This window comes from Nicotiana tomentosiformis, chromosome 2 (assembly GCF_000390325.3).
Source record: "Nicotiana tomentosiformis chromosome 2, ASM39032v3, whole genome shotgun sequence".
Classification (NCBI taxonomy): Eukaryota; Viridiplantae; Streptophyta; class Magnoliopsida; order Solanales; family Solanaceae; genus Nicotiana; species Nicotiana tomentosiformis.
In genome coordinates this window covers 112,464,445-112,477,072 of record NC_090813.1, presented here as the reverse complement: position 1 = coordinate 112,477,072, position 12,628 = coordinate 112,464,445, and the positions used below count along the sequence as shown (strand labels likewise).

General features: G+C 36.7%; 1 protein-coding gene across 1 annotated transcript; it reads right to left on the bottom strand.

Annotated features, from left to right (window-relative positions):
- Positions 1-824: 824 nt before the first annotated feature.
- LOC104112707 (histone-lysine N-methyltransferase CLF-like) lies at positions 825-12,396 on the bottom strand. The gene is made up of 17 exons (XM_009622705.4): positions 12,047-12,396; positions 10,484-10,585; positions 10,040-10,365; positions 9,025-9,186; positions 8,091-8,175; positions 7,795-7,938; positions 7,599-7,646; positions 7,430-7,501; positions 6,548-7,266; positions 5,427-5,580; positions 5,098-5,318; positions 4,750-4,881; positions 3,201-3,291; positions 1,809-1,856; positions 1,596-1,724; positions 1,418-1,495; positions 825-1,334 (listed from the first exon to the last, which is right to left on the bottom strand). Exons 1-17 carry the CDS (start codon positions 12,107-12,109, stop codon positions 1,143-1,145), a joined length of 2,766 nt encoding a protein of 921 aa, XP_009621000.1. The 5' UTR covers positions 12,110-12,396; the 3' UTR covers positions 825-1,142.
- Between the last annotated feature and the right edge of the window lie 232 nt (positions 12,397-12,628).

The following is a 12,628-nucleotide window of genomic DNA, read 5'->3' as shown; positions in this document are numbered from 1 at the left end:
TAACGTGTTATAAAATAAAGACAGTAAAGTAAAGACAAGTATAGAGAGAAACTGATATATTATTCAAACTTCAAACTTATGTACATAATGAACTGAAAACTCCTCTATTTATAGAATAAAGGAAGCAGCTGCAAGGCTTTTCTTTAGTTGCTTGTAAGATGTCTGCATGAGCTGCTTGCAACCTGCATGTTTAATAAGAAGCTGTTGCAAATCATTTCATTGAGCTGCTTGCAACCTGCCTGCATCAGCTGCTTGTAGATAAATTTTAACAGAGTACTAAATGGATAACCTTCTTCAGGAAGATTATCTATAGCGGAATAATAAATGAATATCCACAATATAATTATTTTCATAACAAATGTAACAATTTTAGTTAGTAAATTTTGAGTCCCTAATTAAAGTCGGCACTTGAATCGTGCTAGTGCTACCCAATAATATTGGCACTTCTTTATAGGAGTAAGTTCTAGTGGGGTTTTCTTTTCACGTGGTGGTGGGACACAGCTTAATTTTGTTGGCTTAATAAAAAAGGGCAATTATTTTTCGTCAGTGTTTCAAATGAAACGGCGCCCTCTTTCTGTACAACGAATAGTTCGGTAAACCTATATAAACAGCTAAGTCAATGCTAAAAATCTCCCGATTGCATACACGAAATTCAGCCAAGTCTCGCTTCAAACACAGAACAGCATTTGACAATTCACTCAGGCAAACACGTAGAAGCTGTTAGGCTACCGGTGAGACATGAGGCCAGCATCGACTTCAACAAAGTTTACATGAGTTTGACCAAAACCAAGAAATGCGAGTAAAATGCTATGGCAGCAGAAATATCAGCAAGAAATTCATGTCATGACCTCTATTTGCTCCCAGAAATGAGTTCCACATGTCTACAACTTTGTGCTATTTTACATGAAAACCATTAAGTTGAGATCAGTAAGACTGTAATTATATTCCCGCTCAAAGATTACACTTGGCGCTGAAAGCAGCCTAGCCAAAGAAAAAAACAGAATCTGATCAATAATCCTGGAGATGGCAATGCGTCTCTCCAGTCTACGCCAACGAAATGATCACAAGTCAATCAGATGGTCAATGTAGATGATATTATGTTGCAAAAAGAATGAACCAATCAATCAGTAAATCAAAACTCATTATGTATGCTTCTTAGCACGGCCGCTTGAAGGAGCAGCATACTCTTTCTTAGAACCAGATGCCTCGGGCTTTCTTGCCCAGGCAGGTGCTCTATCAGGCGCATAATGATAATCATAGAAGAGTTCCTCTCCTGCAGACATTCTTTCTTTGGCAAATATACCAACTCTGTGATCTCCAGCCACCATAATGACCTGTCAAAGAGTTATCTGAGCATTATTGCGTTTACCATAGGCAAACCTGTCCTGGAAATGCCTATGCAAATTTCAGCAATTACCTTGGCATAGCAATTTGGATCAGGAGAATGGTTAGCAAACTTCAACTTATCACCTTTCCGATGAGCATCAAGCACAAACTGCATATGAACAAGACAAGTGATTCACGTAAGACCACAGTTGAGGCCCTAACTCTAAGGAATAACTTAACGAGTACGGAGGGCAAGTCATTTCGCATGCCTGATTATTCAAATTGAAGAGAAACGAAGAATTTTCACGATCATAGATCTTTCCACGCTTATCAGCTTCATGGTGTGAGATTATTTCACCAGTATACTCCCCAAGGTATTCGTGCTTTCCAACACTATTCTGTTAATGCTAAACATGAGCACAAAAATAACAAGGATCTGCAGATATACAGAGAAAAAGCATAACACTGTTCTTAGACATTACCTTCAAGAAAGCTCCCCAGCCAGACACATCAGATCTTCCAAGAAGAACCTGCAGATTAATGTAAGGTTTTAGGATTAGCCAACAGCTGGAATTTGACGACCTTCATTCTTACACTAGAGCAGTTCTAAAGCAGATACATGCACGGAAAGGGTGAAAAAAGAAAAATGGAGCACCTTTTTTAAACCTCACAAGACCCTCAGTTAGATCTTTTTCAACTTTATTCATTACAATGTCTCACAATGAAATCCACAATTAAGATACTGCCAGAAGCATGAAAAATGTACTAAACGTATAAGCAAATCTTCACATTAAGTTTGATCCATAAAAGTGATCTCAGCATATCTCCATTTTCTCTTTGCTAAAATGTCCTACAGTGATTAAGGGTATAGGTGGTCTCATTTTATGGTGTTAGACAATCTTCACCTCATGAGCTAACTTTTGACATTGAGTAAGGTTCAAAGGTTCATTTTCTTCGCATGGTATCTGAGCCAAACTCATCCATATTCTTGGTTTACCTAATGTTCGGCTATCATATTATGTTGTCCATGCTCCAAATGTCTAGACCAGGATATGACAATAATAATCAAATTGCAATTAAATTAACTAATTCAACATCTTATACACAATAATGCCGATATCAATCCAGCTCTTCAAAGATGAAATTCAAAGAATCAAATGCTTGTGGGATCACTTAGCATGTCATTGTTTGAAGACACACTTCTTTGAAACGCATGGCTCCATCCATGATGCGCTAACCTCTTGCATCGCATCTCTTTATCACTTTATGCGACGAAGCAATGGCTTACACTGGGTGAGTTCATGAACTAACTTTTGGGGTTGAATTAGTTCTAAGGTCCAATTTCTTCACTGATCTTCTTAAACATTACATGAAATTTGTGATCACATTGACAGCTGTAAAGTATCAGCAGGATAAGATAGACTATAGTAAACAAGGGGGCGAATTCAGCAAATTACCAAATTTCAATAGAATTGAACATTATAGAAAGGTACTACGAGAACAAGTAAAAAGTGGCATATGAACTAAGAACGAGACAGTAAGTATCCTACAAAGAAGACATGACTCAACAATCTAACCAAAAGAATGATGAAAACAAAAAATAGCGAGACAATTTTCGTATAATTTAAGAACACATTAGAGTTAAACATAATCTGTGACATGAAGTAAAGGTATCTACTGAAAAGATTGGTCAATGCCCAAAATCTAGAATTGGTAATGCCAAATTCAAAATTTCTCCCTCTAATTAAACTTGGAGAACAGAGAAAGGAGGAACAAATAACAATCACTTGGCTTCGTGGCAACCACCAACTTCAACGAGAACTAACAATTATCCTCACAAATAATTAAATGTATAAATAAATAGAGATAATTACCCTTTGTTGTTGTTTGAGAAGAAGCTTCATGTTCTTGCATTCATAATTGTCACCTCTTTGTGAAGGAATACCTAGAGACCCATCACCACAACTGCAAGAGCCAAATAACATGGCATATGATTTTTTTGCAACAGAAGATGAAGGATATTAAAATGAATAAATTAGCTCATTATGAAAGATAAATTGAAGCTGATGTTCATTCAAGCCTGGAAGGGCTGTTAGTCAGTTGTCACTTGCTCAGCAATTAATAATTATCAATAAGGTTGTTCATTTACCTTGTCAAAAAAAAAAACATTGTCCAATTTAGGGAGAGAAAAAGCTACACAATTGTTACAAAGACGGTTTGGTTAATAGCATGTTTGGCCAAGCTTCTAAAATCTGCTTATTTTGAGAAGTGCTTTTCAAAAAAGTACTTTTGGTGAGAATCGGTTTGTGTTTGGCTAATTAATTTGAAAAGCACTTTTGAGCAGTAATTAGTGTTTGGCCAAACTTTTGAAAACTGTTTCTAAGTGTATTTTTCTCAAAAGTGCTTCTCAGAAAAGTGCTTTTGGAAAGAAGCTACATTTTTCTGCTTCTCAAAATCTACTTCTGCTTCTCCTCAAAAGCATTTTTTTTCCTTCTAAAAGCTTGGCCAAACACCTCAATTTTTGGCCAAAAGCACTTTTGGCCCAAAAAAAAACTTGGCCGAATAGGCTATAAGTATGGTAGAATAATGAAGATAACACAGTGATTTTGTAGTAATAGCTTAAACTTTTAGGGGCCAGTTGGTTGGTCGCACAATGGAAAATAATCCTGGCATAAAATTTTGCATGACTAATACAATGTTTGATTTGCAACACAAAAGTAGGATTACTAATGTAATCTCTGAAATTTAATATAAATTATTTTCTGGTATAAAATGCTGCATAACCAATGCAGCCTCTGGTTTAAGGTATTAAATTCTCCAAGAATCCACGTATTATTTTATATCAGGATAGACTTTACAATAGTCTAAGATGAGCTTAAATGGAGCAGTATGGTAAGCGAGGATTCATATTGCCAAATCCAACTGCTTGGATAGAGGCATAGTTGTACTTCTAAAGAATTTAGAATAAGACCACATATATTAACTGCACATTAATAAGAATATCTATTGATAAAATACCCTTAAAACAGATAATCTTGCATAACAAGCTAACAATAATCCATATTGCTATTCACAGCATAACAGTCCCTTCATAATTATGCACCACATATCAAGCCCTTCATAATGATTCACCACATAATAATCCATATATTATAATCTCTGCATAACTAGTCTGTGAACCAAACAAACACTCTAAGTGCTTAAGTTGACACATGCAAACTGAAAAACTAAGATTAGGCTTTGGATAAAGATGATTGAGAATTTGGAGGGACGATACGAGAACTTAAAAACACTACATGTGTGGAAATTAGCAACTTCCAGTAACACGAGATACAACAATAACATGGGCAGTGGGCACTAGAAATACTTCTGTAAAACTAGAGAAAAACAGAAAATAATTCCATAGCACTACCAGGAGCTCACCTGATCCAACAATTTCGACAAACATCAGGATCACATTCCCTGTCTGCAGCAAAGCAAGGGCATTGCCTGCTTCTACACTGACTTTTGGCACAATGACAACCACGGAATTTATTCTTGCAACTCTTTTGGCATCTAGAACATAAGATTGACAAAGTGTCAAAACAGAACTAATTAATAGGCACAAAATCTGTGATCAAAAAAATGTTTAAGAGACAGCAAAAGAAAATAGCAGACAAACCACAGAAGGCAATAAAATTGGTAAAGCATTGTGCACTGTAAAAGGACATTTATAGTCCAGGTCCTAAAGTATTCTCTCACTGAACTTTGTAGAGAAGAATGCTGGCTTACCCACAGTATTTTTCACAGCAGGTTCCGTTTACGATGCAGGGGCACTCCTTTCCACAAGGTGCTTGACAATTACATGGATTATACTGCCGACAAGGCTTATCTTTCCTCTCAGAGATCCATTTCCTAGTTGCATGGTATCCAGCTGACTTCCACGTGTATTTTGAGCGACGAACTTTACCTCTTCTACGTAAAAATCTGGATCTTCTCCGTGCTTGATTACCCTGAAGTTGAATTCGGAATAGGATCAACCAAAGTGGAGATAATAATATTACTACTATTCAACAAGAACACAAAGCAACATGCTGATGAACAAGGTCAAATATACTGACCATGATTGTATGGCCATCACCCTTGGAAGAGCCGTCAAGCATTCCATTCACCCCATCACCTAATCCTGATAGCTTATTCTCGGAATTGTTCATGTACTGGAACACCTCCCAACAAGTTTTCAAACCATTCATCATATTTCGAGCAATCATACAGCTGTATGACAAATAACATGCTCAAGTCATGTTAAGAATCACTAAAGTGAAGGGAGAAAAAGGAGAAAGAACTTTCAATATGCAATAGACATTACAAATTAAAAGACTAAGAAGGAAGAGGGGTTCATATAGTAGGTTGCTGCGTTAGATGAACAACTTAGAGTGGCTTCTCCTAGTCCCCAATGCTCTTATATTTGACTCAACTCATGTCATGAAAACTAGACCAATCAGCTTAAACTAGGGTTAACTTTCAGCTAGTGAAGTTGCCACTTTATGGGTCATTATGAATACAAATCCAAGATAAAAAGCAAAATGCTAGTTGTAAGTGAGGTGACGTTAGAGCAGGAATAATGACTTTTTCAATAGTATCCTAGCAGAGACGTCTTCTTTCCTGCACAGATCCAACTCTAGAATGTGTACTCATTTCTTCATTTGAGGCTTGAAAAATACTATAGTAAGGCAATAACTTTATCTGCAGTGATTCAATATCTTAATAAACAACTAGACTTAGGCACCCACAAAATGGTCAAGATAATGAATTGACAAGAAATCAAGTAGACCGGGTGAACTTGCATGATGAACAGTGAACGCAGAGTGCAAATGGTTTTTGTATTAACCATCGAAGAACCAATCTATCGCATTAAGCAAACAAAAGTCTAGCATATTCACTCCACTAGGAGGAGTATTGACAAGTGAAACAAGAATTGAAAGCACACGACCAGATCAAATGAGAAAAGTCCGCTTGATATTTTCATTATGCAGGTTCTAGTTTGCTTAGCATGAAGGCATTTGATTAAAAAGCTAGCACAAGAGTTTCTTTATAGACAAAAGTTAGGCAGTATTCAAGAGAATAATTTAAGAAGATATTACACAAGAGACAATGTTGAGAAACTAAGTATATGCAAGCCAAAGAACTAACAAGAGCAAGAGTAGACATGATTGCGAAGAGTAACTTGAAGTTAACTGACCTGCTCCTGCCAAACATTTCCACACCTTTCTCAAAGAGAGTCTTTTCAAGTGGTCTCCAAGATATGTCACCATCTATTTCTTGTTTGCAGTTATTCTCATCCACAAACTCATTTTTCCTCAATGTGTCGTCACAATTCATCCCACGTTCTTCACTGGTAGCGTCTTTATATTGGCAACTGAAACCCTCACCTTGCAAAGAATCTTTACTACCCAATACTGGAGAGTCTTTACTCCTAGACCTTCTATCACTATGAGATGGTGCTTTTTGTGAAGATAAACTAACATCTTCGACATCCTTACCTGAATTAGAGCTGGGATTCAAGTCTTTAGACGCTAGACTTCCAGAAGCTACAGAGCCAGACTCCGCAGCTATCATTTTCTTCTGTCGCTTCTTAATGGCAACTACACCATGTTCAGCTATTCTCTTGTTGTTCCTTTTGTTGCTCCCCACTTTAATATCAGATTTTTTGTTAGATGGAGAAGCAGAATGCTGAACAGAAGAGATGTTACTTAACGGCTTAATCTCTGAATCACTGCTTTCAGAGATGTTCTTTGCATTCGATGAAGCACTTTCGCTTTGGCAAAACTTTGATCTCCTTGACAGATGCTTTCTACCTGGCACATGAATATTAGCAACTTCAGATGATCGGACAGGGTTTTCTCCATGATTGGCAAGCTGAGAGGAGGTAAATCCAGCTTTTCTTTCCTTCTTCATGGCCTGAGATGAATAAAAGAGCTCACAAGGTTAGTAGGTACTGTTGCCACATCAGGATCAGAAACAAGCACAGACCACATTAAGAAATGATACTTGTTCATAAACAAAAAATTCACGTCAGGCCAAAAATTGATGTCAGAAATTATATAAAAGAAGATCCAGATACCAGATGACAGCAATTTGGGCCACAGGGCTCCATATCCATGTCGAGAGAGTACCATGGTAATTGTTTTTCGGCCTAATGAATTAAGGAGTAAAAGACACTGTAAGCATCCATGTCTACTGCACAAAGTTCTAAGCTATGAAAGAAATTGGTTAAATGACCATTCACGTACTGCAAAAATCAGATCCTGTGAACATCCATGTAATCTACAATCAAAAACCTGCAAGTGAGGGCAAAACAAGACAAAAGTAAGAGAACTGTATTCAGAAGGAATTAGTATGAAGCAGAAAACCAGGCAGACAAACAAATAATATGAAATACTAAATGGAAGACAAGAAGTCAAGGAGGAACCACCGATAGATACATACAAGGCACCGACGACAAAATAGGTTGTCAAAAGAATCCAGAGCAACATCAAGAGCTTTGTCAAGAAATAAATTTAGAGTGCCTTCGAAGTTCTCATTCCTTGAAGTGCATGCATTTTCTTCCTTCACAAGATCTTCATATCTTGCCTGTGTAAGATGTTTTATGGTGGTTTATCTCAGCAAAGCGAGCAAAAACCAAATGGGAAACAGCTGGACAAGAGTTCGCACTATCACCAGCTTTTATTAGATAATGAATGCTTAAAAACAAAGTCTAATAATTCTCTAAACCAAGGACGTACCTTGACTTCATTGGGTTTTCTAGACAAGCACTGCCCTAGCAAATCTAACACTCTGTCAGACAAGCCAACTTGTTTGATAGCCATACTGCAAATAAGCAAACAAAGATACATCAAGCCACATAATTGGAGTAGATCGCACAAATATAAAGTGCCAGAAAAAGTTCTACATTAGCAAACAGTCTAGCCACAAATAGCAGACCATAGTGAAAATCTTATATGCCATGCTCCAACCTCAATACCTTGTGAACCGATTCCGTATTACTTTCTACACCCTTGATATTAAAAATTTAAACATCTTTCATATGTCTGCAAGTAGAAACCTCATGGAATGAGTTTCAAAGGGGATCTTTGTGAAAGAAATTCAGTTTTTAAGAAACTGCTTCATCATATTAAGTGATCAAGAAGATGAATGGCACAGTAGTTAAGAGAAAGGACTAACAGAAGAGATCTGTATTCAACATCAACAGAACAATAATCTATACTACAGTTAGATAGTGTAAGATCTGAAAAGTGGCAGTGAACTCATAGTTGTATGCAAATAATAAGGCAGCACTACTATTAAAGAAAGACAAGAACAACATATATGCAACATATTACATATATATATATATATGTATATATGTATATATATGTATATATGTATATATATATGTATGTATGTATGTATAACTACTGCAACATATCAGGCATATTATCTATCCAAATACTGAACTAGACCCCAAGAAAATATTGATCTGGTTGTCATGTGGTAATGTGCTTATGATCCAGCAATGGACCAAAAGAGTTTTGCTGCTCTACGAAACATGACCCCATAGTTTCATGTGGAAAGAACATTCTCTGAGATGACTTTCCTAAATTCAACTACAGCAGAAAAAGAAAAATTACAGGAGGAGACAATTGAATCCAGTATTTCTTGTAGGTTAATTATACCAACCGCAGCATAAAATCTTCAGACTCCACAAACTCCCTTTTTTCTTCTTCATCGTCAAGTAGTTCTTCCTCACTGTCACTGCAAATTAGAGCTTCTCCACCATTTTGGTCATAATAAATTCTTCTACGACCAACCACTGATTGATCCTCGGTCATCCTCTGATTTCTGCACCACTCAAAGTATGATCAAACAGTTTTAAAATAGCAAGACCACCAGCTTAGAGTCTATGTGATATCAGTGGGCATATTCCACGCAATAGGTGTGGGTTTGATTCTCACTGCCTTCTTTCCTTTCCCTATCTCCATATGTAAGGAAAAAATTTAAGTAAAAATAGAAGAAAAAAATAACCATGAAGAAGAATGAATAAATCTCGGACTGTTACAAGTATTAGAATCATGCTGTTACATGTTGTTGGAAACTTAAAGTCAAAAGACAATAACATGATCAAAGTCATTCCCACCCAGGAGGAAAACCATTTGATACTAAAACCACTTAAATGCCATTGTCTTACTGATCAAGTAGATCAATCCCATCTCCTTATGAGAACAGGCATCAAACGAAATCCCATAACGCAAAAAATAATATTAATAATAATAACAATAATAATAATTATAACATCAAGAGCCTATAGGATAATTAACTGTACAAAAGAAAGTCTAGAAGCAGATGGCAGTAAAGTTCAATGGTAATCAATACAAGACGTTAAGAACTAAGCATTTATAAAGGGTGAGGATAGGTGATTCAATGTTGCTGTCAATACATCCATTGTATCATTGGATGCAACTGTTAACACCTAATACTGTAGTTTGTAAAGGAAACAATTGACCAATTGCAATTTGAAGATGATCAAGGAAACAAGTGGTTAGACATTTATGAGGTTCCAGGGCATGCCATATGCAAAGTGATGGAAGAACCTTATGTATATGAAGCAAGCTAAAAATGGGTAGATAAGGAAAAGAAGAGGCACAAATCAAACTTGAATACCATACGACTTATCTACTAAGGCAATTTAACACACCTATCCAAAAATATCCATGTAGTATATGGAGGTAGTCTTTTCACTTCAGGAAGTTTTATGGGATGCACGGCATCTTTGACAGCAATACTAGATCCTAGAAGAATTGCAGAAGAGGCATATCCATCATCTTCAGAACCATTGCTATCACTATCCCCATTATTGGTTTGAATCCCATTTTGCATATCAATTGCATCCTGCTTCCTCTTAGATAAAAGATCAACACTTATATCTGCACCATGAACTATAAGATTTCTTCTCTCTGTTGACAACTTAAAAAGATTTTTTGTCACATCATCCAACTTTTGTGCATTTTCTTCTGCCCTTTTCTGAAAGGAGAACAGTACAGCTCCATTGGTTGTTAAAACATTGTATAAGTACTTTGATCGAGATACACAACCAAGAAATGGGGAAAGTGGGAGCAAAAGTACAATAGAGAAAACACACCTTAACATAATCAGCACGTCTAGAAGCAGCTCTTTGTTTCAAAGATTCAATAACTGATAATACTTCATCAGTTTCTACAGGTGTTCCTTCTGGTGCATCATTCTGTCCAGAGCAGTATAGCATTTTATGATACAATAGTCACAAATGGAAATATGACTATAGAACTAAGGGTGGCTAGAAAATGACAAACATGGAAGAAAAATATTAAGACAAATAGTTTTCCTGTCCTAAAGTCAAAACTGCACGCCGCCGGCATAATGCATAAGCAAAAGGATTTGAGAACAAGAAAATAATTTTAAGAAGATCTTGTGGAATAAGACTTGGGGAAAGAAATAACCCTATGAAAATTAAAGATAGTATGAACAGAAAACTATGGTTTTACACATAAATTGTCAACGGATGTGGTCTTAAATCATAATATGTGAAACCCCAAAGACTAAGAGACCAAGAATCTACACCACACCCAACTTCCAACACTGTCATCTCTTTTATAGCAGTGGTGTCTTGTGGACACCTCAACTATTCCAACACCATCATTAAGACAACTCAAACAGACAATTTTTAAACACCGTCTCGTAATTTGGAACAAAGGGTCATTCCAATAAAAATAGGTCCAATTAAGAGATGGGATAGATCATCATACTCTATGGAATAAAACAAAATGAAAGACCAACTAGAAAGAGAAGAAAAAGAAGATCTTCTTTCCAAAGGAGAACAAGAAGATAGTTGCACTTAGACAAGAGAGTACCATGCTTCCCTTGATGACCATTCAGCACATTGAAAATCCTGAGTTAACTACCACAATCCTACTATCGGTTCCAATGTAATTTAACATATTATCCTACAAGTCAACTGGAAACAACTCAAATCAGTCAGGTTAATAAGGGAATATCAGTCCACAGTTAGTTTTCCAGTGTTAGCCACTCCTTCCCATAGCGGTTAGTTGATTAGGAGGTTAGGGATTCCCTTCTCCATTTTAATCTGGTGCCATGACTGGATTCTCATTCAAGGAAGTAATGGTGCCTGCTCAATGATTATTCTTCATTTGATCCCTTAAGTTCTGCAAAATTTCCCATTTTTACTTTAAATTTGTTACTGTTTGCTGCACTGAGGTCAATCATCAACTGGCTGCCCGAAGGCTGTTGCAGTCCCTGTCTGGGAAGATGCAAACCATCCCTTACACTTGAGTCAATGTGCCATCAACCAAACGACAAAAACACAAATTAGACGCGAAATCCATAATGTATCACCATATACGGTAGCATACCAAACACTGAAGCGAATGATAAAGGGCATAGCTGGAAAATCTTTACAAAGAAACCTACAACATAGTTTTATACCGTAATTTCACAAAAAGCATTAACCCTCGGCCTTGAATGAGCTCCAAGAAAAACAATGAAGGCTGATCACTCGCTCCATAGAAGCAATAAAATCAATACTCAAAGCTCCGACCTCATCCCCAATATAATTTTAAACAAAACAAAGAATCATCAATCCTATTCCCAATTCAATTAAAACGCAATTGAATAAACAATGGAGCAATAATGGGAATAAGAACTTTACTGGATGATCACTGGAAAGTTGAGATTGGGGAGTTGAAGGAGAGCCATTGGACAATGCCGACATTGCAATTGGCGAAGATCCGAAGCTTAAGATGCAGAGTTAAGCTCAATTCGCCGATGGAGCTCCAAATAAAGATCGGAATCATACAAAACCAGAGAGACTGAGAGGAATCAGTGTAGGGAGAAATTGATTGGATGGGCCGTAATTGAAACCCTAGGATTTGGGATTTTTGAAGCCGCTCTGACGAGAATTTATTTTGAGATTACACTCTATTCTGGTTTGGCGTGAAACGAGTTGCGGCCTGCGGGGAAGGAACATGGTATATTAAATAGTACTAAAATTTGGGGGGAAATTACTCCTACGCTTGTCGTTTTGAATTTTAGCAACGTGTCAGCTATTTGGGCCATCGACCCGTGTCTTCTTATGTCTATTGCTATTCACTATTGACTAGTATTGTTCTTCTTCTTTAAAAAAAACAAAAAGAAATACTATTGACTATTGTCCTTGCTGATTCTCTGTACGTTGAACACGAGCAAATGATTGAAAGATTGTACTCGATATACATACGCTGTATTAAAAGGA

Excerpts from the sequence above, each read along its gene's own strand:
- LOC104112707 (XM_009622705.4), bottom strand. The coding sequence starts at position 12,109 with ATGTCGGCATTGTCCAATGGCTCTCCTTCAACTCCCCAATCTCAACTT. Across the intron at positions 10,586-12,046 it reads AACTTTCCAGTGATCATCCA|AATGATGCACCAGAAGGAAC; the intron begins GTAAAGTTCTTA and ends TGCTCTGGACAG. Across the intron at positions 1,725-1,808 it reads GCTGGGGAGCTTTCTTGAAG|AATAGTGTTGGAAAGCACGA; the intron begins GTAATGTCTAAG and ends TAGCATTAACAG.